At 39.9% G+C, this 26,935-nt stretch overlaps 1 protein-coding gene across 1 annotated transcript; it reads left to right on the forward strand.

Annotated features, from left to right (window-relative positions):
- Positions 1 to 4,083: 4,083 nt before the first annotated feature.
- Positions 4,084 to 26,935, forward strand: adra1d (adrenoceptor alpha 1D). The gene is made up of 2 exons (XM_010888532.3): positions 4,084 to 5,452; positions 24,847 to 26,935. The coding sequence occupies exons 1-2, from the start codon at positions 4,516 to 4,518 to the stop codon at positions 25,458 to 25,460; spliced, it is 1,551 nt and encodes a 516-aa protein (XP_010886834.1). The 5' UTR covers positions 4,084 to 4,515; the 3' UTR covers positions 25,461 to 26,935.

The following is a 26,935-nucleotide window of genomic DNA, read 5'->3' on the forward strand; positions in this document are numbered from 1 at the left end:
AAGGCCTTGCTGAAGCATCCCTAGATCATCACCGATCCTCCACTAAATTTCCCATTGGGTGTGAGACACTGTGGCTTGTAGGCCTCTCCAGATCTCCATCTAACCATTAGACGACCAGGTGTTGGGCAAAGGGGAATATTTGACTTGTCAGTGAAGATGACCTTACTCCATTCCTCTACAGTCCAATCCTTATGGTCTTTTGCTAACTTTAGCCTGGCTGTTCTTTGCTTCTCATTGATGAAGGGCTTTTTTCTAGCTTTGCATGACTTCAGCCCTGCGCCTAGGAGCCTGTTTTGAACTGTCTCGCCGTGCACTTCACCCCAGCTGCTATTTGCCATTCTTTTTGTAGGTCACTTGATGTCATCCTACGGTTGTTGAGTGACATTCGAATGAGTTGACGGTCATCTCAGTCAGGGGAATGTCGTTTTCACCCTCTACCAGTCTGTAGCTTTGTTGTCCCTAATGACTGTTGCTTGACCTTGTTTTTATAACCGCCATCTTTGAAATTTTCAGCATGGAAGCAACCTGACGCTCACTGTATCCCTCTGCCAGTAAAGCCAGAATTTAACCCTTCTTTTCCTCACTCAAAGCTTTTATTTTCAACTGTTTTGTAATGCTGAATAGTTAAAATTACCTTTGTGGTACTACTTGCACTGTTTTTGCCATCCAGCAGGTTCTATTGCAAGTGGATAGTCATGACCACAGCAGTGGATTTTATACTTTTCCTTGTTAAATTAAATTTGGTTCAGGTCATCACCTAGTCAATACCTCATTAAGTAAAATGAGGTGTGCCTGTGTTGAAATTTAACAGACACTGGAATGGAATGGCTGCCATACATGTAGAGATGCTGATCTAAAGAAAAATTAGGAGTGGTCTCCTAATTTTTTCCAAAGCTGTATATTCATAGAAATGTATCTTTGTGATTAACATTGTGTTTTATGAGCACAGTATATCTTGCAGACTTTTTGCTGTCTCTGTGTGTTTAGTATATATACTTCAGTAGAGTAAAGTAAAATACAGTGGGCAGAACTTAGGAACGGAGATGGGAAGAGTGAAGCATGTGCTAGCAATATCCCATTGGGGAAAACGAGCGTGTTCTGCCATGTGTCTGTCAAAGGTGTGACTAATGGCTCTGTAATCAAGCCAGCAATTAAATTGGTTCATTGACTAATTGACTGAGCACTTTAATTCTATTTAAGATGTGTTTTTCTTTCTATCAATGCCTTCACAGGAAAGGATTCAGTCCTATTTGGGGCACATTTGGTTCCAAGAATATTGGAAATATGGATTCTTGTGATGTCAGATAAGGGAAGGATTGATGCCGGCCTCCTGTACTTCACTGAGTCCTTTGCCTTAATAAAATGCTGAAACCCCTTATGCTTTGTGCTCCCCTTCACTCTGCCTGCACAGCCTGAATCCTAAGGAACCTACATCACTTTTCCATCCTGCAGCATTTCTTTTAGGGAACCATGAAGGGCACTTGTGCAAGAACTAGCCCTGCACTCCTTATAACATGTTGTACATTTGGAAACAGAAAACCATTACGGAAAATGTAGACAGCGATGAAATCAACAGAATTTTGATGCAGTTCCTTTTCATTAAAAAAATGTGTGTGTCTTGCCACTGGACTTCAGTTGCCAAGTGGAGCAGACGCCCTGAGGCTTCATATTTATACATCCGGTGTGATATCTCTTTCCCTGTATATCTGTAGTAGAGTTTTGCTGACCCATCAAACCGATGACAAAATTTCCTTACGTAATCTATAGTGATACACAGGGCCCACAGATGCATTGGTTTCAGATTCCATTATGATAACAGATTAATTTCCACTCGTGCTTTAAGGACGTGATGGAATATAGACGGACAGGTGGCTATTGTGAAAGGAAGGTTCTTCTCTAAGATTTATTTTTGCAGCTCCAGTTGTCTGTGATCCTAGTTCATGGGAGGTGTTCTCCAGTTTTCCAAGAGGCTGCCTTGCTACTCCATTACATTTTAGTCGTTTAGCAGAGTTATCCAGAGCAAATGACATGAGCAATTAGGGTTAAGCACATTGCTCAAGTGCAAAATAACAGATTATTCTTGTTGGATTAGGCATTCAAACACTAATCACTAGTCTGTCAGCAGCCCCTATTGTGCTGCATCAGTGGAAAAGCATTTCACATCCAAAACCCTCATGGACATCCAGTTATTCTCTCAGGGAAGCTGCGTCTAATCAGACGCTGATGCAATGCTTGGCATGTCTCAGCTATTGATTACAAAAGTATGGATTAAAGGCGGTCGGTTGCGTGGTTACATACACGTAACTATTCAGCTACTACACATGCAAGGAATCAGAGAGGAATGAAAAACAAATAGCTTGAGACTTGTTTTCAGAAACAACCCTGGAAGAGTAGTCTCATCAGGGATCGTTTGAATTAAACCATGATCCATGATGACAGAAATGTGATGTAAGCCTATACCTAAAATGCCATATGTCTCATGCTTCCCATGCACTGTCAATAGCATCAATCAAATATTTAGTCTGAGGCAGCCTTCCTCAGCCGAACATTGTGCTTTTGTGTGTGTGGCAGGTAGCCACAATAAAAGGCAGACTGCAGACTGAAGCACAGCGTGCGCTCTTCCCATTGCAAATCCATCGGTGGTTCCGCATCCTGGGCTTGCACTAATTTTCCAGAGCCTTTGTCCCCTCTGGTGTTTTCGCTCTTAACCTCTCCCTTTCCCGGGAACTCCCGGGCGGCTCGTAACCTCCAGTTATGCTCATGAGTCGCGGACAGCAGCAGCTGCCCAGAGCCACTGGGAACTTGAAAATGTCCGGCCAACATCGACGAGGGCAACGTTCGGTGTAAACAATAGCCATGGATTGGGTTTGGTGTTGTCATGTTTGTGTGTTGGTACTGATGTTGGAGGCCAGGGTCAGTTGTCTCTGTGTTTGTCGCAGTACTAACTAGTACAATGTGTCTTTAAAAAACACAAACAAACACACTGACAATTAAGAAATGTGAGCCTGGTTGTCAATGTCTCAATACCCATGTTACGCATTGTACAGAGACACAGAAAGACGAGAAGATTCGGTGAGCTACAATGTACAGAATGCAGTCCAGCCGATACCAGAGTTGAAATATGGGTTATTAGTCCAAGTGCCAATGTTCATGATGATGATGAAATGGAATAAATAATGTCCCAGAAGTGAGGACATCCATGTGATTGATCCAATTACAGAGCATTAAACAAAGAGAAATCCAACACTACTGTTGTTTGCTCCTTGGGGTTTAAGGCCGGGTGTCTCTGTAAAGCACTTTGTGACAACTGCTGTTGTAAAAAAGGGCTTTATAAATAAATTTGATTGATTGATTGATTGATGGATAGAGAAGTATTTGCATGTTTCTTGGGTGAGAGTAAATATCTTGATGCCTTTTATTTCTTTGAAATTATGTTGAATGTACAAACAATTACTTTCATTGAAACGACAAAAGCGTAATCTCAATTATATTCAAAAGATGTCTGGAAGATATTTTTCAAACTCATGTTTCACAGTACAGCCAAGCACAATACAATCTTGTAGGGTTTAATTTCGCAGAGTACACTGGGCCTGCAGTGAAATTGGTCCCGTGTGTCTCAGAGCCTGGCACTTGCAATGCCAGTGTTGTGGGTTTGACTCCCACAAGACCAATAAAAACATGCGTGCACTCACTTCTTTAAGTTACTCTGGAAAAGAGCATGGACGGAATTGTGCATTTGACTAAAATACACTTTAAATCATGTTGATAGCTTAATATATCTTCCATTATAGCAAACATTATTCTATCCCATATTATTATATTCTACTCAAGGATTTAGTTGCCAAGTCTGGTTCCAGGTTGCATATGTCAGTTAAAGCATAAACTGAATGTTAAATATGTAAAACCTATAGTTTGGGGCTTGACTCTTCTGTTTGTGGAAACGGGTGCGACTCCCCCTTGTGGACGTCTGAGGCATAGCACTATTAGGACGCGTCATTGAATCCACTTGCTTGGGAAGGAGGAGCACAGGGCTCACAACTGGGATCCTTCTGGGCAGGCTGCGACTGTGGTTCAAATTGGACTTCTCACTAAAACGATGCCACCAATGGAATACCATCTGACCATACAGTGCTACGGCAATAGACAATTAAATGCAGTAGTACTTCATTTTTGACTTTCTGACATTGCTCTTGGCTATTGCTTAAAGCCAATGAAGCAGAAAAATGAAGAATAGTTTTCACCTTTCCATCCTGCATTTCCAGAAAGAAAAGTGTTCGTGAAATTGCGCGTCAATTATTTCTTTTTTTGTAAAAGTGAACGAATTTATTGGGAGGCACAACCTGCCTACTATTGGAGCAGTTTGTAAATCGCAAAACATGCACAATATATTTTAAAAATAATTTATCATTCCGCATGGCTGGAATATTTTAAATAAGATAAAACTGAAAAAAGTATGAATACCACTTTGTTTTCCCTCGGAATCAAAGTCTGAAGTTTTCTTTATGGAGTTTCAAAATGACCTGTTCTAATTTGAACGTAAGCAATGACGGAATCTACTTTGAGGAATCTTTCCTGGACCAAATCGTATTCCCAGGCAACAGCACTAACTCCTCGACCTGCACAAACATTGCCCTGGACCCGCATGTCATTGCTGTCGGGGTTTTTCTATCCGTGTTTATCTTGGTGGCTATCGTCGGGAACATTTTGGTTATTCTATCGGTTTTCTGCAATAGACATTTACAGACTGTGACCAACTTCTTCATAGTCAACTTGGCCATAGCGGATTTGTTATTAAGCATTATTGTGCTGCCCTTCTCCGCGTCTCTGGAGGTGTTTGGATGCTGGGTGTTCGGCCGGGTCTTCTGCAACATCTGGGCAGCGGTGGATGTCCTCTGCTGCACTGCGTCCATCCTCAGCCTTTGTATTATCTCCATAGACAGGTACATCGGGGTCAAACACTGCCTCAAATACCCTAGCATCATGACAGAGAAGAAAGCCGCGGTCATTCTTGTGGTGGTCTGGGTCTCCTCTATGGTCATCTCCATTGGACCGCTGCTGGGATGGAAGGAACCCCCGCCGACTGATGAGAGCGTCTGCCGCATCACCGAAGAGCCGGGTTATGCCCTTTTCTCCTCGCTCTTTTCCTTCTACCTCCCGCTTATGGTCATCCTCGTGATGTATTTTAGGGTCTACGTGGTGGCGAGGAGGACTACCAAGAGTTTAGAAGCAGGGGTCAAACGGGAGAGAAATAAGTCAATGGAAGTGGTGCTTCGGATACACTGTCGGAGCGTTATAGAGGATACTTCCAAAAGTAAACACCACCCATTCAGGAGTTCGCTGTCCGTGCGCTTGGTGAAGTTCTCCAGGGAAAAGAAGGCTGCTAAAACCCTGGCGATTGTCGTTGGGATGTTCATCCTGTGTTGGCTACCGTTTTTCTTTGTATTACCACTGGGTAAGTCTTCATATCAACATTGTCGGTTATAAGAGGTTTGTGAAAAAGTCTAGTTGATTTGTCCTGTTTGGAAATCCATGGTAGGTGAAAATGCGTGTCAGAATCTGTTGGTGTGCGCTTCCATGCGTAATGAGAATCGTGTAAAAGCTGTCCATATTACGCAAATGCAATTAAATTGAGTTTAGTTTAAACTACATGTCAGACTTTGATCACAGTGCTGATTTTCATATATTCCAAGTACAATATTAAGAACATGAATCGTATACGTGGATATTCACAACGAATCAGTCAGTGTGTTTGAATACAATAATTACGAGCCGAGTGCATCTTTTAATATCTGGAAATGCGAATAATTTATTTATTTGCTCCTACACTACTAGTGCAGAGATGACGAGTATTATATAAATAATTAACAGACTGAGCTAATCCCCAATTACGCACGACATATGCTGCGTAATAGGCCAGTTTAGGCCACTTAAACAACCAATCATTATTATTATTTATTTTTTATTAAATACTTAGCACATCACCCGGAGTCCCATTGTTTATACCTCGATATAGACGTGCAATCCCTTTATTTTTTTCCGTTTTGAGGTCCATGCATGGTGGCAATAAATCACCAGCTAATGGTGTCATAGCTCGTAGCTCGCCATTTCCTGCCGAGCTACTGACCTGTAAGAGAAACCCAACAGGGGTAGATCTCTAGGAGTATGTTTCTGGGGTAAACCAGTGTCTACATGTGAGAAGAGGCCAGATGTACAACACTAGGCCAATTGGCACAACAACAGCACACAGAATGTGATAGACATAGTGAATACATGTGATAAATTCAGGCTTCTGACTGTGGTGTCCTGAGAAGTCGGGTTCAAGATGAAGACTAAGTACAACGAAACAGCAATGTGAGCTTGTAAATGAAATGTATTAATAAATGCAGTACAAACTACACACATAATAATCAAATAGCAATACAAAAATAGAGTAATCTGTAATAGCTGCTGGCAGATGGTGATTTGAGAATCAGGCAGCAACATGTGACAGGCTCACAGCGCTGCAGACAGACACAATTCAATGCAAATTAATAGAAAGGTGCTTAAATGGTAAAATGGGTATGGATGTAGTGACAAGAGGCATAACAGGGGGAAATAAAATTCATTTTTCATTATGTGAAGTAATAGGATTTATATGGAGCATTAATGGGACAGAATGGGGCCCTGCAGAGCCATTTATGATAACAGGTCAAATTACAGGAAACAGAAATTGGCCAGCAAATAGCCTTGTAGGAAAGAGTGTTGGGCCAGTAACTAATAGGTTGGGACAAAAGGATAAACTGGAAAAAAGTATACAGTGTCTGTCATTGTGCCCTTGAGCAAGGCACTTTACCCTATTTAATAATTTAAGTCGGTTAAGAGCATCTACTAAATGATTGAAATGTGGATGTAATAGTAGAAAGCCTGGCATAGTGAATACACATGGTTATTAAAGTGCCCACATGGAGTCTTTCTCTTGGCGGCCACCTTCATTTTATTTGAAAATGTGTTTTTCACACAGCTGTTTGGCCACAGTGGTGTAGTCTTAAAACAAAGCAAATGTACTCTGCCTCCAAGTTAGAAGAAAAGTCTATTAAGCCTGACGGTACTTCCAATTGCAGTAAGCTAAACAACACTCCTTTGGGAACAATAGGGAAGTTTAGTCATTTACTATACAGAGTATAAAGGAACAATCTTTCATTTGATCTGCTTTGCCCGAGTCACGATCACCAGGACTTTGTGTAATGTGAAACCTTTTGGCACCACAAGTGTCCAGCAGGAAGTGTGTTTAGACCATCAAGCATTTCCGTGTCAACTGACCATTGTCTTACTGATGAGGGTTAATGACGTTTATCGAGCAACATGTAGCGTTTAGCTAACACCAGTCACAGGAGAACTCTATCTAGCCAAACGCGTCTTCATGTCTGTTCACTGAACGCCACGGAATCATTGAGGAAAGTTATCAGTGTGAAACCCTTGTCTCGAAGTTTAAGCGACCACAGACCTATTGTTTTGTCAGGCCTACACCTAACACACTCTGCCTATTAATCAAGTGGCTTGCATTCCATTTGGTCCAATCTGTCGGCTTGTTATTGCGCGGACTCGAACAGAGCCTGGCTGTCACGCGGCTGATAGCATCTCCTGGCTTGGCCCCAGGCAACACAGTCGATTTGCAAGTGCCAGGCTAGCTGGGGGCAAAGGTCTCCAAACAGACTCACCCCCTGAGCTTTAGTCCCATGACGCCAGGAACCTGACAGACCACAGCTTTAATGATAGCTATAATTTAGCTTTGTTTGAGTGGAATTTTTTTTATGTGTAAAGGAGGGGAGGGGTGGTATGGCACCGTTCCACACGTACATTAGCCATCTCGTTCTCTTTTGATGCCCACTCCCTTTTCTCTCCAAACATTTCTGCTCGGCTTGAACGCCATGTGATAGCTCATAGTGTAAGCAGAGGAACTACCAAGACATTACAGTCTGAGAATTACATTGATTCTGCACAACCACTGCGTGCAGAGTCAATCTGGCTAGTGAAATTTGACTCTAATATTTATAGGATGGCGATAAGACAACATACACAATTTGTTTACTACAAGCCTCTTTGCTGCATGTTATTGTTTATATTGTAGAGAAATTGTGACGGACTGAGAGAAAGATGAATGATAATTACAAAACAATATCAAATATTTGACTTTCCTATATTTTTTTTTTACTGCTGTCCATATTATACTTTACTTCTATGCCAAAGCTGAAAATAAAAGAGTCTTTGAGTATGTAATGCAAAAGCAAATGACATTTTCACAACGTTTTATGTAACTTGAAATCCTATTTAGGTATCTATAAAACATCTGATGATGGATTCAGCAACGCTGTTGAAACACATGACCTTAGGCAACTATTGATTAGACTGATGGTGAATGGAAGAGCTACAGAATGACTGAAAGCATGGAAAACCACTACATGTCTACTGGCTGGCAGTCAAAAGAACATAGTCCATCACTGCTGACCAGAACCTTTCCAAAGGCGTCTGTATAAGCAGAAATACTCATGTAAAAGGGGCTGATTGATTGAGCGCAATATAGTAAACGGGGGTACATTTGGTACATACTCCATAACTGTTATTTGGTTGTACTTTTTCCCATGATGCCACAGAGTACAGCCCAGCGTTAGTGGTGAGGGGAAGGTTAAAGGGGTTAAAGGGAACTATGCTTTGCCAATGAAAACAATTAGCTCAGGAACAGAGTTGAACAATATATCTTTTTTTGTCCTCCACTTTCTTGTTAGATTTTTTGCAAATAGGCCATTAGCAAATGAGGCTTCGCAATTGTTCTCTCATCAAGACAAAAAGATAAATTGTAAGGGTTTGTCCAAATTAGCAGAGACTGTATTAGTGCACTGATTAACTCTGAAAGCATTTTTTAACTGCCCTTAGTGCTCGAGATTAAAGGAGATTTTTTTTATGAGATCAGGATCCTCAAAATAAAATTTGTAACCAGCTCTGTTGATGCTGTACGGTCAAAATCATTTTTGTTAACATGTAAAGATAGGCAAGGTATCCATAAAAAAAATGAAATATATTGTTTTTGACAAAGTGCAAACCTCTAATAAATTCGGAATTAAGGACCCACTCAGGTTTACTGACTCAGCAGCAGTTGATCAGTGGCTTTAAACATAATGGATTTTAAAATATATACAATATGTATGTATTCATTTATAGTCACGTTTTTGAGAAGCATGTAATGTCAGTAAGAATGATAGCTGCTCTGTGCAAAGCCGTATTTTGGTATGTAGTACTGAACTTATTTTTACATTATAACATTGGCATATCTAGTCAAATCTACTGACAGATTTACATTATAACATTGGCATATCTAGTCAAATCTACTGACAGATCCTGAGCTAAGGACAGCCCTTTATTTATGTTCTACTCTAAGCTCAGACACATGTTTAGACAGTTTTAGCCTTCCTTCTGAATACAGTATATTGTCAATCATATTCACATTTTCTATGGTTTTCACCTTTCCTGAATTCAATTTTCAACAAACTCCAAAACATTCAACATGATCTACTGACGGAGTCATTATTCATAATTTTTTTTCTAACATCTGTAGTTTGGCATGGCCAGAATTGTCTTATCCTTGGGTGATCTGTAGGTTAAGTAATTTATCTCGGAACAAACTAAGAAGAAGAATTTTGCACTTTTGAAATTAACCTATGTCCTCTGTGGCAATTTGATTCAGAGTAAAAAGAGAATGTTGTCTTCAAAACAAATTTGCTCAACTCCTGCCTCAGCTCCCCATCATATTTTCTGGTCTTTTGAAACAGTTCAAATGTTATGAAGGAAAAGTATGAAGAAGAGCTAACATACTTGGATCAAATCAGGTGACCCTTCTGCCTTTTCCTCTCGGGTGTCATCAAGGAAATTACATTTACTGGTGTGGTTCCCAAAATAATTGTGTAAAGTGGTAAAAACAAATGAAGTTATGCAATTCATTGTATTGATGAAACTATGAGTAGCAAACAAACAATTAGCAGAAAATTCTCAAAACACACACTGATTCAAAAGAGGGTGTGGCAATTCTAAAATCTCTTTGGCAGTAAGAGAAGAGTTTTAACAAAGCAACATTTCTTTGAGCACCTTCACTTATCGGTTTCCGGATGGAATAGATGGAGGATTTGTGGAAACGGCTACAATGAACCAGAGCGGGATTGTATTGGTCCTGAAACCAGGCTTTTTTATTTCCTCATGTGCTTCTCTGAGACACATCTCTGGACATCCGAAGTGCTTCGGACTAGACATTTTAAAACATGAAAACTGAAAAAGGAGAGTTCCAAAAGTGTAATTTGCCTCGATGGGGGGACCCTTCTGATAACCCATTATGGGTTCCACTTCCAGGTAGACACCTTTAGTTTCCAGGTAGAACCTTTGGATTGTATGTGGAACCCTTAACAAAGAACCAAATATAACCAATTAATACTTTTGGATCATTACCTTCTAATTTCAGAGTACTGGAACAATTTGACCCAAAAACAATGTCAATGCCATATATATATATATTTTTTTTTATTACGTTCCGAATCAAAAACAGAGCCTTCTGTCATGCAACAATAGAATAATAATATATATTTTTTAAATGATGAAGACTGAAATTACAGTATCCAGATGTTCTGTTGAGCAGGTACCTTGATTAGATAGCAACTTGATCAGGTTACTTCTGAAGGAGTGAGATGTTTAAGAGCCTTTATGTCTTCCAGTCATTGGTGGTGTAGAATTGAAGTTAAAGACAGTGAGCTGAGGTAAAAATGGAAAGTGCCATAGAGGTGTATGGAAATAAGTTGCCAGCGGAGTCCAGCATTGCCAACTAGCACCTGTTGACCAGAGTGATGTCACGGCTATAGGCTTTTTTCAAAAGCAGAAGGCAGTGTAATCAATTGTGTTCTCAGCGGCAACACTGTAAAACTGGTTCTGATTGATGGCCGTACATTTTGTATGTCCGGCATTAAAGTGAAGATGGCATATCAGATTACTGGAGCTGTATTGTATGATGGTCAGCGCAGGGTTCAGTCAGGAGCCAGTCATCTGAAGGATATAAAGGATAGTTCCATCTGCAAAAAGGTGTTTTGTCTTTAGTACGTCTCCTTTTTATACACAAGGGGATGCTCTTGGGACAGAGAAAGTAAAGGTCTGTTACATTTTCTTTACTTTCTTTACTGGAGAGATTACTTTCTTTGGAAGACAGCACACTGGAGAGATTACTTTCTTTGGAAGACAGCACACTGGAGAGTGCAGTTCCCCTGCACTAATATGAACATATTTTATAACCTAGGCTTAATTCATACAAACTAAACATAGTCAATATTAAACCTCAAACGTTATTACACACCGTACATCACATACTATACCTTTCAAAGTTGGCTAGCTATATTCTTCCCCTGCCCATGCAAACAACTAGCTTCAAAAGCCACATCCTACTTAAAGTCGACAACTGCAACACAGACCAGTGTTTTAGACACTTTTGGTTACTCTAAAACATTTACACAGTTAACAAAATGTTAGCTTACCAGGCATTTGCCTATTTCTCTCAATGTGGATATAATGGCTTGAGAGGTACACAGGTCTCTGTCTTCCTGAAGCTGAACACTTGCTCATTAACAAGCACCTCTGTTCCCCCTTTTATGTCTCTTGCTTAACAAATTTCACAGGTGCAATTGGCAACAGGTAGATAAAGGAGTACCAAGCAATGAGTGCAACATTATTAATTAACAGAGAATTTGAGCCTTCCCAATAAATAAAGGTTGAAGAACTCCCATAGATACAGACAGAGATTTTGAAAGCAAGCCTAAAGATTTGACATAATATTAATGTTCAGGGAAACTGGTTTCCAATTAGGTTGCTGAGTCTACTAATTAGGATGAAATGGTTGACGGAATCAAAGGCTATAGCCAAATCAATAAAATGTGACGCATATTACTGCTTGTTGTGTAAACCATATACAGTATGTCATTTTAGAACCTTGAGTGTTGCTAAGGTACGCCCATGTTTTGCTCTGGACCTTGACTACGCCACAAATAGAACTCTGTGGGATTCAACAGAAAAGAAAAGTCGGCGATAGGCCCATAACAATTGGGGCGTCGCTTGTCACCACCTTGGAAAATTGGATTGACAGCATTAGTTATCTTCTAAGGCATTTACGTTGCTTGAATGAGCAGGTAATAGGGCCTGGGAGGAAGACAGCTTCAGAGAAAAAGAGGGCAATGTGTCAAGCCCAGCTGATTTGCAAGGGTCAGGATTTTGAAGCTGTGGAACTCTGTAGAAGATCGGCGCTGCAATGCGGAATGCAAAGGTGGGCGTGGCCAGCCCTGACTAAGGGATCTTTAAGCCCTCGATCATTCTAACTTTGTCAGAAGTGACCTCGTTCTCACATGTGAGTGCTGCTGGCAGCTGCAAGGAAGAGTTCTCAGGTCAACCGGGGCCAGCGGTATTTCACAAAAAACAGTTATGTTCAGGACTTTAGTTGACAAATGTCAGAAAAACAATTTAGCCGACAGAAGCATTTCCTGAGAAAATATTTATGAAGATCGTTTATCCTTCAAGTATAGACATCAATTTTTCAGTCTGAAATGAAGTTTGTCAGCTGCATTGAGTTTGGATTTTTTGACAGCAACTATGTAAGTTGATACAGTACTATAAACACTATGTCCTGGGATTTTCTATGATACTGCATTATAAACCACTCCAGTTTAGCTGCTGTTTATCAAACTGATGGTCCGAAGCATAAAGTCTGGAGCATAAACACAATTTGTATAAGGGGTTTAAAGTCCAGAATCACTTGTGTTATTTATTACATTACATCAGCTGGTTCAATCTGACAGTGTTGAAGTTTCTTCTGGTAAGATAAACTACTGTCAAGAATATGACTTCGCACATTTACAGTTCTATGGTTTGCCTTACACTAAGCAACTTTCATGCAATCATTGTTGGAAATTAATCAATATGCTTTTGATACATGATGCGCACATTTGAAGGTCTGAACTATTACCCAGCTGTCATGTCATTACAGCTTTCACCTGCCATCATGATGGTAGAAACTTCAGAAGAGAAGCTGAGTTCAATTTGAATAGCTGTTGCATGATATTTTAATCTCATATGATTTTCGTCATGCAACATACAAGTTGCTTGAAATATGACTTGGAACTTGCAACAGTAAAAATTTAGTTTAAATTTAATGAACGTAACTTCACTCTATAGCCAGGCAATTGAATTGAATATACAGCTCCGGAAAAAATTAAGAGACCACTGTACCTTTTTATAAATTTCCCAAAAAGTGGAAAAGGAAAGTTTTGAGTGAGGAACAGAAGCGTTAACTTTGCAGTGGTCTCTTAATTTTAACCCTTCTGTTCCTCACTCAAAACCTTCCTTTACCTTTTTTTGGAAAGGAAAAAGTTCCAGTGGTCTCTTAATGTTTTCCAGAGCTGTATGTGTAAGGCTGAGTAAATTCTTTGAAAATGAGTCTATAAACAAACAAAATGATTTTATGACCGACATAGTGTGCGTTTAGTCGTTTATCGATGAGATACACATGATGAGTAGAGAAAAATCTTGAACCTTGTCGGACTCATTAGCACCACTTCCACAACTACTGGATGAAATGAACAAAAATGCGTCTGTATTTTCAGTCCTAATTAATCTCCTGCTGCTAAGGTTGTCACGACAATGGCTGTGATGCTTAAAGGCAACCAGCTGAATCACTCCCTTCCTGTGTAGTGGATAACTTATGTCTACAATAGTTAGTCATCACTCAAAGCTAATGTCACTTTGCCAATTAGCGTCATTATACTTCTACTTTTCCCATGATGGCTTTTGTTTGATAGTTTATTTTGATAGTGTGGTGTCCTATCAATTAGAAAGAGCAGGACCAAAGGGATATTCATCACTCCTGGCATATGTAAATTGGTGACTCATTCTAAAGCACAACACTAAATGAAAGCTGAACTCAAAAAAGCTGAAATGAAAAAATAAAACTGAGCCCAAGCTGGGCAGATGGGGGGAACCTAAGGAGAGAGGTTATATAACATTGCATGACGCATACCTCCTGTGGGGAAGTAAAAATGCATTGTATACGCATGTAAAAAAGAATGTTTTGAAATTGTTCAAATAATCGATTGAGCCTGGAGTGCTGGATGGGTTAGTTCAAACATTTTCGAGTACTCCATTGGTTTTATTGCACGAGAATAGCTCAAAGCTACAGTGATTGAACTACGGGCCGTCTCAGAAACAGTAGCAGGAAAAGAGGCGCACTTTGGGTAACTTCAGCTTTGTTTCCTCACCAGCCTTATACAATGTGCAGCAAAACTATTGACAAAATGCACAGCAAGTCCCAAACAAAATCGAGCATAAGGTCTTATTATTCTGAGGTTTCTTCTGGAGATCTGCTGGGGTCCGTCTAACAACAGAACCACCTAATTAGACCCATGCAACAGCAGTAGGGGTCACACAGTCACTGACAGAGGGGGTGTTTGTCTGACTCTTAAATGGATAGTTATGTACAGTGATTCCCCAAAGGAGTTCCTCCAAGGAGCACACCAATTATCCATTACGGACACACGAGCGAACACCCACAAACAAATGAAGATGCCCGCCCAGGCGCACGCACACACACCAATTTCCCTTCTTGTCCAAAGGAGCACGCTTTCATCTCAAAGACGTGATTCCCCCAAATTACCAACCTACTGGCCAAGAAAGAGATGACTGTTGTGACCCTGTCAGGTTGTTAAAGTTACTGCGGTGGGCGATGAGGGAGGACAATACAACAAGATCTCACAAGTACACTTGAGTATCCGAGGTTTGTCCACTGGGGATGAACTTATTTGCGTGAAGTTTTCAACACGTCCTTGACTCCAGCACAAAGATGTTGGATGCTGCAACACAACCTGTACAGGGATGGTTAGTTTAAGTATGAATAGGGCTTAGTTATGGAATGTTTAGTTAATGGTTATTTGTCAGGCAAATACGCAGTTATAACTATTAAAATATTTAAAAATCCTCCCCTCTGCTGTGCTCAGTACCATGATGGAACTCTAGTGAACAGGTCTTATCGCTCTTTGCCCATACATTTGCAATGTGAAGGTTTTCCACATTACTTTTACTAGCCTAACATTTCAACTTTGGATTTTATCACTCAAAGTCCAATTTCTGACATTTGGTTGTTCGATGAAGGCTTTTAGTTTGGTTGTGCTTCTTACCAAACCTGATGAAAAGTAGAGCCAGACTCCTGAAAAAAATGTATTCCCTGTACTGATAGAAAGGTGCCAGAACACACAGTGCATCACAGTTTGTTGCGTATGGGCCTGCGTAGCCACAGACCAGTCATGGTGCCCATGCTGACCCCTCTACACTGCCGAAAGCACCTACAATGGACACATGAGCATCAGAACTGGACCACGGAGCAATGGAAGAAGGCGGACTGGTCTGATTAATTTTACATCACATGGATGGCCGGGAGCGTGTGTGTCACTTACCTGGAGAACACATGGCACCAGGATGCACTATGGGAAGAAGGCAAGCTGGCGGAGGCAGTGTGATGCTTTTGGCAATGTTCTGCTGGGAAACCTTGGGTCCTGCCATTCATGTGGTTGTTACTTTGATACGTACCACCTACCTGAGCATTGTTGCAGACCATGTGCACCCTTTCATGGCAACGGTATTCCCTGATGGCATTGGCCTCTTTCAGCGGGATAATGTTCCCTGCCACAAAGCTAAAATTATTCAGGAATGGTTTGAAGAACACAACGATGAGTTCAAGGTGTTGTGAACTTGACCTGCAAAATCCCCAGATCTCAATCCAATCGATCATCTGTAGGATGTGCTGGACAAACAGGTCCGATCCATGGAGGCCCCACCTCGCAACTTACAGGATACTGGTGTATTTGTATTGCGTGATCTAAGTACAGATACAGATCTTGTAAATACATTTAAGCTACTGATTTTTGGTATATATATATATATATATATATATATATATATATATATATATATATATATATATATATATATATATATATATATTTACAACCCCTTTTCCAAGGCATAAAATACAAATAAAACAGAATGTAATGATGTGCAGATCATTTAATCCCTGTATTTTCTTGAAAATAGTACAAAGACAACATATCAAATGTTAAACCAGAGAAATTTTATTTTTTGGGGAAATATATATGCCTGTATTGAATTTGATACCAGCAGCACGTTTCCAAAAAGTTGGAACAGGGGCATGTTTATTACTGTGTTGCATCTCCTCTTCTTTAACAATTGTCTGGGAACTGAGGAAACCATTTGCTGTAGATTTGAAAGGGAGCTGTTTTGCCATTCATGCTTGATATTGGATTTCCACTGCTCAACAGTTCGGGGTCTTCTTTGGGTTATTTTTCGTTTCATAATGCGCCAAATGTTTTTAATGGGTGACAGGCCAGTTTAGCACCCAGACACTTTTTTACTGTGGAGCCATGCTGTTGTAATATGTGCAGAATCTTGTTTGGCATTGTCTTGCTGTAATAAGCTAGGCCTTCCCTGAAAAATACATTGTCTGGATGGCAGCATATGTTGCTCCACAACCTGTACGTATATATTGCTAAGCATTAATGGTGCCTTCACAGATGTGCAAATCACCTGTGCCATGTGTACTTATGCACTCCGATACTATCATGGATGCTGGCTTTTGAACTGTGCGCAAAAACCAAACCGGATGGTCCCTCTCCTTTTTTACCACAGGAAAAAAATTTCCATCTTAAATGAGCTCGGGCCCAGTGAAGACGGTAGCGTTTCTGGATCTTGTTTATATGTGGTTTCTTCATTGCATTATGTCTGATTTCTTCTTGAGTTTTAACTTGCATTTGTGGATGCAGCGGCATAACAGTCAATTGTTTTTTTTGGAAGTGTTCCTAAGCCCATGCAGTGATGTCCACTACAGAATCATGTCTGCTTTTAATGCAGTGCTGCCCGAGGGCCTGAAGATCATGGCCATTCAATATTGGTTTTCAGCCTTGTCCCTTGTATACAGAGATTTCTCCTGATTCTCTGAATCTTTTAATGATATTATGTACCATAGATAATGAGATACCCAAACCTCATCATTGCAATTTTATGTTGAGAAATTTTATTTATAAATTGTTGCACTATTTGCACGCTCAGTCTTTCACAGAGGGGTGAACCCCAGCCCATATTTACTTCTGAAAGGCTCTTCTTCTCTGGGATGCTCTTTTTTTATACCCAATCATGTTACTGACCTGTTGCCAATTAACCTAATTTGTTGTGAGATGTTCCACCAAGTTTTTTCGAGCATTACACACATTTTCCCGCTTTTTTTTTTTACTTGTTGCTGGCATCAAATTCAAAGTGGGCACATTTTTCAAGGACCAATAAAATGTTTCAGTTGTATTTGTATTTGTACTATAAAAAATTACTAGTATCTAAAGAATAGTTACTAGGAAAACTGAAATGGATACTAGTAGCCATTCGAATATTTATTATATCTAACAATAGTTATTAGTAAAATTGGAATAAATACTAGCAACTCTTGCAATAGTTACAAGTGCAAGATACAAATAGTTTTTCTAAGATCAGAATAACATCTAATATCTATTTTATGTCCTCAAGTTGAATAAGAACAAGTACATATTTATTTGAAGATATCTTCATTTGGATATATTGAAATAGGTACTATTGGAACAGTTACTAGTAACAAAAAAACAAGTACTTGTCACTTTAAAATAGTTATTAAATATTAAGGAATATATGTTAAATCAGCTTACCATAGGGGGTGGGATCTCGTACCACAGCAGATAATATGCACAGGAGGGAGCATATTAAAATAATGGACCATCCTAGAGAACACATAGAGGTAATTCTGCCTGGTTAAGTTAAGGGTTTGGAATTTAGTAAAGTTTTAGGTATTAATTCCTGCTGGCTTAGTTAAGATTTGGAAATAATACTAGACAAGAAAGAAAAACTTGGCCAGACTGGTTCAGCTGGCCTGCAGGTAGAAATGACTGTTGAGCCAGGGTGGGGACTTGAAGAGCAGTTATTACTATTAATTACAATAGTAACATTAATTACAATTACATTAACACATGAACAAACACACTTTTTAATGATATTGCAGTGTTATTCTGCCGATCTGCCACCTTCAATCCAAGTGTTATGAAAAAGATTCAAGCTCTGTCAGCGGGCCTGCACCTTGTCTTACAACACATTGATAATCCATGATCTTACGCAATGGTCCTGTTCGTGGATTTTAGCTCTAACAGAACATGGATGTCCGCAAACTGAATGAATGCAGATTTGAATTCATGTGAGCTTTTGGTCAAACGAACTTCATTGGAGGATACACAAATGAGGCAATATAAAAAGGCGACATGTAGATGGAAGCGGACATAATGACATCTATGCTGTGGCAGGGAAATATGAATCATGACATTCTCCTCTCGATAGAGTGGTTGAAGTGGATAAGTTGGTGGACAGTCCATTTAATGGGCCCCCTTGTTTATGAATGTTTATATATATAAAACGTCAATATGCACACAATATATTCATTTTATAGATATAACAAACAATGTATTTATCAGGCGTTTAGTGTGTACTACACCAAAACAAAAATTGGTGTGTGAGAACATCTGGTAAAGTACGGTCATAAGTAACAGAGGACTTCATGTCCAAAAACAATTATTATGATTTTGAAAACATCAGAACATCAAAACATTACCCTAATATCAACATCCTCATTCAAACCATCTAGATGAATTGTCTCAAGATTGCATATCCCGTTCCCTTTGGCACCCTTTGGCACCCTTTGGCACCCTTTGGCACCCTTTGGCACCCTTTGGCACCCTTTGGCACCCTTTGGCACCCTTTGGCTTTTTTTCTAGGTCACCTCCTCTCAGTGATAGTTATGGAACCTACGTTTGTAAGTGTAAGTGAGCTTAGGTTGTTTTACAAGCTCACTGGATGGTGCTGGCCGTAGAGTTGTGGGTGGTTACCGGGGGTCAGGCACCAGAGGAACTTGCATAAAATCAATATACTCACCATTGCCTATAGTGATTGGTTTTGAAGGTATAAACCGTATTGATATTTTCCCCACGTTGACAAATGTCCAACACTGACATGGATCTTATGTGATTTGTCTGGACCATTACCTTTTCTTTTATTAGTCAGTACCTCTCCAACCAATGTATTTGAGGGACCCCCTCTTATTGCCATTTATCGATTTGCTACTAATATAGTGTCTGTGAGGCTGAGGCCCAGCTGAAAATTGTTTGTTGCCATCTTAAGGCGAGAAGGGGTGACAACGGAATGTGCGTGCATGCGTGTGCCACAGCTGCTCCCATCCAAACTCATCTTGTTACCCGACACTTCTGCTCAAATCGGAGGAAGGTCTGACGGAACACTGCCTGAAGCAAGGCCTGCACTGGAATACATAGTCCTAAGTAAATGTCCCCCAGCATTACTCATTGGCTAAAAACCAATACTCTCCTGCAATACCACCAAGTGTGTTTTGGGCACAGTGACATTCAGGTTTCTATCAGTTTCTATGAACTTCAGTTTACAAAACAGACCAATATTCGCTCAAAAATGCATTCCCGGACCTTGGGAATATATATATATTTTTTATATCTTCACATTTGGGCTGAATGAGTAATATGTGATTTTTTATATGCATAATCCTTAAGTAATTATGAGTTATCATACCTCAGCCATATAATTTGAAGTTGTAATGCGAGTGATATTGATGATATAGGGCACATTATGTCATATACACAGTATGCACAAGGGACCCATTTTAGCTCGACAGTGCCAAACCTTGCAGATCACATCTTTAAATGAGCCACATTTGCGCTATCAGAGTGGGTGAAAGTGAACAGTGTTACTGATTTGTAATGGTTATGGAGATGTCTGACAAACTCAACTAACCAAAATATTTAAGGATAATTAGTTTCATGAATTTTTATAATTTTGTTTTTATTTACTTTTATTTTATTTAACAGGCATGTACTGATTTGTTTGCAATCGTAATAAAATCAAAATTATTTAGCTAATTACCTAGCTAGTTTATTACAGTAAGTTTGCATTTAGTGTTGTACTGAATTAATGTAGCTGTCACTATAATAAATAAATAAATATTTTTTACAATAGTCCTGGCAATTCTTTACTTACTGTCAAAAGTAAAAAATGCAGCTCCTTCAATCGCTAAACCCATAAGCAAGATGTAAAATTGTGTGACTATGCCATCTTCTGCAAAACCTCTAATTGATTGGAGATCTGTGTTCCTATTCAAAACATTGTATTTGAAGGGGAGGTGTTGTTACTATGTAACAAGCTGAGATTATTGGGAAGAAACTGTTAGCTATAATTTAAGGTTCACAAATATTTAATTCAGTAGTTCAAATGTAGAATGGCCCCTCCCACTTGAAGGGAAAATCCACTGTAAAACTATTAGGTATGTTTTTTCAGTGTACCTTCATAATAATGAGTGATTGGATGCGTTTCAGACATAAGTATGCACCACAGCAGTATTTCAGTCATGTTTGGAGAAATTATTGTGGAATTGGTCACCAACTGCTCAATAACCATCGGCAGGTAGATACGGTTGTCCTTGTTCAGCAGAGTCATTGGACTTCACAACAATGCTTGACACTACAGGCTAGTCAGATTGATACATTTTCTTTTTTCTTTGTAAAGACTACAACCTGATACGAGCCTTGTTCCCACATTCAAAGACAGGCTTTTCTACAAGAGGGTGGACTAGTGTTTTACAGATTCCAGGGAGATTACTTGGTTTATGTCTTTTTGAGATTGTGAAACTAAGGCTGCTTCTGATGATTCTTCAATACAGGATGAGCTGGATATGTGATTTTGTGATTCGCTTACAAACAGGATATGTTGATGGTGCATTTTGACCCACGAAATTACTAGTTTTTCCTTCGCTTGAGAAAATTCGAAATTCTTATGCTGTATATACAAACCCGATTCCAAAAAAGTTGGGACACTGTAAAATTGTGAATAAAAACAGAATGCAATGATGTGGAAGTTTCATATTTGAATGTTTTATTCAGAAAACAACATAGATTACATATCAAATGTTTAAACTGAGAAAATGTATCACTTTAAGGGAAAAATAAGTTGATTTTAAATATCATGGCATCAACACATCTCAAAAAAGTTGGGACAAGGCCATGTTTACCACTGTGTGGCATCCCCTCTTCTTTTTATAACAGACAGCAAACATCTGGGGACTGAGGAGACAATTGCTCAAGTATATGAATAGGAATGTTGTCCCATTCTTGTCTAATACAGGCTTCTAGTTGCTCAACTGTCTTAGGTCTTCTTTGTCGCACCTTTCCTCTTTATGATGCGCCAAATGTTTTCTATGGGTGAAAGATCTGGACTGCAGGCTGGCCATTTCAGTACCCGGATCCTTCTTCTATGCAGCCATGACATTGTAATTGATGCAGTATGTGCTCTGGCATTGTCATGTTGGAAAATGCAAGGTCTTCCCTGAAAGAGACGACGTCTGGATGGGAGCATATGTTGTTCTAGAACTTGTCAGCATTGATGGTGCCTGTCAGCATTGATGGTGCCTTTCCAGATGTGTAGGCTGCCCATGCCACACGCACTCATGCAACCCCATACCATCAGAGATGCAGGCTTCTGAACTGAGCGCTGATAACAACTTGGGTTATCCTTGTCCTCTTTAGTCCGGATGACATGGCGTCCCAGTTTTCCAAATTTTGATTCGTCTGACCACAGAACACTTTTCCACTTTGCCACAGTCCATTTTAAATGATCCTTGGCCCAGAGAAAACGCCTGCCCTTCTAGATCCTGTTGAGATACGGCTTCTTTTTTGACCTATAGAGTTTTAGCCGGCAACGGCAAATTGCACGGTGGATTGTGTTCACCGACAATGTTTTCTGGAAGTATTCCTGAGCCCATGTTGTGATTTCCATTACAGTATCATTCCTGTATGTGATGCAGTGCCGTCTGAAGGCCCGAAGATCACGGGCATCCAGTATGGTTTTCTGGCCTTGACCCTTACGCACAGAGATTGTTCCAGATTCTCTGAATCTTTGGATGATATTATGCACTGTAGATGATGATAACTTCAAACTCTTTGCAATTTTTCTCTGAGAAACTCCTTTCTGATATTGCTCCACTATTTTTCACCGCAGCATTGGGGGAATTGGTGATCCTCTGCCCATCTTGACTTCTGAGAGACACTGCCACTCTGACATCCTCTTTTTATACCCAATCATGTTGCCAATTGACATAATAAGTTGCAAATTGGTCCTCCAGCTGTTCCTTGTCTGTACATTTAACTTTTCCGGCCCCTTATTGCTACCTGTCCCAACTTTTTTGGAATGTGTAGCTCTCATGAAATCCAAAAGGAGCCAATATGTGGCATGACATTACAAAATGTCTCACTTTAAACATTCAATATGTAAATTACATATAACTTTACGAGATTTGTAAATTATTCCATTCCTTTTTTACTCACAATTTGTACAGTGTCCAACATTCTGGAATCGGGTTTGTAATCTGTTCATAATATGACTGATGCAGTGATTAGAATGTCTGGTGCAACGATTGTGCATTCGCCTGGGGACAAGGTTAAACCCAGCTGCCCTCTGGTTCCTAAGGGGAGGTCTCAGGCCAGGCCAGGGAGAGATAAGAAAAAGTTGTTCAGCAAGTCATTGCAGAGATTAGATGAGATAAAGATTGGAGGATGTTTAAGAATTCCTCTCCACTTAAACATTAAACATGCACCGGGCAACTTTATTATTGATTGGATGTCTGGCACAGACACAAAAAAGAGTTGATCTGTTAAAGATACCACATGTCCCAAATCACACATTCCTTCCCCCACTAACCCTCCTCCCTCCCTGTCATTCCAGGCTCATTCTTTTTTAAAAGGTTTCCTGGCTCTACTTGAAACAAGGGACCATTTAATAAAAACATCAACTTTAAAAATAAGTCAGATTTGCTCTTCTAAGCTTTTGGTTTCGACCAAAGAAATCAACCAGATCAACACATCCTAATTGCAGGTTTTCAAATCTTGGTCGTGGCCTACTGATAAAGCCCGGTGGTCCAGCGTATTGCAGTGATCGATGGATTGACGGTTTGGGGGGACAGCGCTTTCTTGTCTCTAGCGACTCCTTTTGGTAGGTTGGGCATCTATGAGCTCAATTGTGGATGTTGGCCAGGAAATGCATTCCTCTGCAGTGTGACCTGTCAAAACCGTGTGGTTGGGCGAGCAGAGTACCGCTTTACAGGAAACATTTAGATCTGCTGTGAATTTGTTGCAATGAGGCAAGAGAACATTATACAAATTTGGGAGTGGAAAAGTTGGTATGAAATAAAACTTCATTATAATTTCACAGAACACACGTTATTCTTTGCACTGCAAAATGTTTAGCAAACTCTCCCTGTTGACGGTTATATTGAGATGGACAGCACCGACAAAGACCATTTCGATTTACACAGTCTAGTTCACATTGTGTAGTGTATGGCAATTCAACTGGCAAACTTTTCTAAAGAAACAAACCAGCCATGGAGTGATTGGAGTCATTTTGCCCATTTTACAGGGTTTTGCTTCTTACAAAGCATGTAGAGGTTTATCATAGGTACTCTTCAACTATGAGAGACGGAATGTAAAACAGAAATCCAGAAAATCACATTGTATGATTTTTAAATAATTAATTAGCATTTTATTGCATGACATAAGTATTTGATACATCAGAAAAGCAGAACTTAATATTTGGTACAGAAACCTTTGTTTGCAATTACAGAGATCATACATTTCCTGTAGTTCTACATGCTTTGTAAGGAAAACCTGCAAAATCGGCAGTGTATCAAATACTTGTTCTCCCCACTGTACATGAATAATGACTTTGACCACAATAAAACAACTTTTGATGCCATACAGGGCTAACAGCCATACGAGTTGAGGGTTTCCCACCACCATGGACAAGCTCACTCTCCTGCCAAAGTTATTAATCTACTATCACAACTGGCTGCAAACAATGGTCAGTTTATGCTACTGCAGTGTAAAGATTTTATAGAATAGTACACTACCTACTAAAAGTTTGGGGTCACTCAGAAAGTGAATTTTGTTTCATTTTGTCCATTAAAATAACATCACATCAATTAGAAATACTGTGTACACATTTTTAATGTTGTCAATGACTGTTGTACCTGGAAACGTCAGATTTTGTTATGGATTAGCCACACAGGCATACAGAGGCCCATTATCAGCAACCATCAGTCCTGTGTTCCAATGGCATGTTGTGTTTGCTAATTTATCATTTTTAAAGGCTAACTGATCATTAGAAAACCATTTAGCAATTATGCTGAAAACTGTGGTGCTGATTAAAGAAGCAGTAAAACTGGCCTTCCTTAGACTAGTTGAGTATCTGGTGCATCAGCAACTGTGGGTTTGATTATAAGCTCAAAATGTCCAGAAACAAAGAACTTTCTTTCTGTCCTCCTAAATTTCCAGATTGGCCCTCATATCATTATAGCAACCTAATCATCCCGATCTTCCAATTGGCAAATTCGTTTTTCATATTCTGTGTGACAAAAATCTAAAGTACATATTGTAAAGTTCTGTAGGTACTCAGTGTATGCACTCAATAGTGTGTACGCCGTTAAAATACAGATGCACATTTAAAATCATTCCTTTTCTAAATATCGAACAAAGACCTTGAACCTCACATTTTCGGAAATAAAAAGAGAAAAATTAATGTCTTGCACCAGTGGCAAATCCTTACAGATCTTTAATGTGGCCTCACATATCCCTCTCTCCCTCTGCCCTTTCACAGGCTCCTTTTTCCCAGCGCTGAAACCGTCAGACGTGGTCTTCAAGGTCATCTTCTGGCTGGGCTACTTCAACAGCTGCATCAACCCGTTCATCTACCCGTGCTCCAGCAAAGAGTTCCAGCGTGCCTTCACCCGGCTCCTCCGCTGCCAGTGCACGCGCCGCCGCCGGGTCTTGCGCCGCTTCTACGATCAGCGGTGGCGCACGGCCGTTAAAGACCACCCCCACCAGGGCGTGGGTGGCGTGGACCTCGCTGCCATGGGCAGCATGTGTTCTGCCCGGGGGGAGGACTTCGGCTCGGAATACGCCATCCACCACGAGTCGTGCGACGGCTCTCATTACTACAAGGGCGCTAAAGGGTGCTCGCTGAGCTTTAAGCGGTGGAGACTCTTCCCGCCACTGCAGAAGTCATCGTTTCAGCTCAAGGAGAAGATGAACAATCTGTCCAATAAGATTAAAGGCGTCCCGGGTGGGAAGGGAGGCGTGACGACACCCGCCCTAGCCAGGACTGACATCGACACTGTATCCATGGGGATTTATAACGACGTAGCTGAGCAGAGCAGCTATCAGATCTACGACCTCACCGAGTGCTACAGCCTGAAGGAGACCGACATCTAGGTCCTGGAGTGACAGTCCAAGGGACAATGTAGATGTCATAGTTTACTGTCATCCAATTGTTTAAGGATAGTTTCACTTTATTACAACTTAATGTAAAGGGATCCTTACCCTGAAAATAGTGTAAGGACTATGACAGACTGTAATCTACAGTTCAGTTTCCTTCAAACAGCCATTGCTTCAGTACATTTATGGAAGTAATGGGGTAAATAAGAATTATTTTACAACAAAAATACAGAATCCCTGGATTTTAACTACAAGTTACTTAAAGGTGATTTGATCATTCGAGAAAAAAACAAAGAATGAATGAATATTGTTTTGGGCCACTAAACTACTTTCAGGGTGAGGAACTACTTAAAATTATGTTGTAAAAACGTGAATTGCCCTTTAAACATTTATAGACATTTGTTGACATTACAAGTGAAATAATTTGATGATTTTAATGAGGTTCATCATCAGGAATAACAGAGTCTTAAAGTGCCCAGACTATGTTTGGTGTTTTGAATCAAAAAGTGATCGAAATAACAGCTTATTATTTGCGACATGGAATGAAACGAGGAAATTCCACAAATATGAGATTGGAGCGGGGATATCATGGGACAATTTGACCAGCAGAGAAACATGGCTGGAGTGGAAGATTTTCCTTCAAAGATTAACAGAGAAGATTGTTTGGACAATTTTGATAAACATTTTGAACAAAAGATTGAGAATTTCTATTTCTGAAAGTGGCTGACTTTGATCCAAGCACAACTTGCTTCAAAATGTGATATCAAACCTTAATGATTGCCATTTCTTTAAGTAGAATTTACTACTTTGAGTGGTATTTAAAAAAGTGACTGTAAAAAGGCATTTTCTGGACAGGTGGCATACCCACGCACCTGGCCAGACATGAAGCTGACATCTCAATGTTAGTCTGTGGCCTTTGAGCATTCTCACTCTCAACTCCAAACAGCTCAGCCCCTATAACCAGCAGCATGGATACATGATTTCACAACATTTGAACTATTTTACCACAAACTTCAGATGCCCTTTTACTCTGGTGTTTGACCATTCAGATCAACTTGACATGAGGGGAAACAAACAAATACCACAAAAGTGAACAGCACTGAAATACTTTTATGATTCAAGACATTTTGCAGGCCATTTCAGGACGATGTAATTAAACATAGAGAAAGGTATGGGTAATATATTTAATAAATAATAAAATAACTTTGTTAGGTGACTGACTGAAGTTAACAAAGTTGACTATATATGAGGATGTGGGAAGAGTATCATGCAGAATGTATGTTAACTGCCCATAACGCCAGAGACTATAGGCCATTTGACTTTGAAATGGACTTGGAGAATCAAAGCCATGAACCCACTGATTACAGTACTTGTCTTTTATTTGTATTGCCAAAAAGAAGCTTTGGTTTGTTTGTATTTGCTGATGGTTCAATGGCGTGTGTCTGTCAGTGTCAAGCAAAATAAAATTGAAT

This window comes from Esox lucius, chromosome 25 (assembly GCF_011004845.1).
Source record: "Esox lucius isolate fEsoLuc1 chromosome 25, fEsoLuc1.pri, whole genome shotgun sequence".
NCBI classification, from domain to species: Eukaryota; Metazoa; Chordata; class Actinopteri; order Esociformes; family Esocidae; genus Esox; species Esox lucius.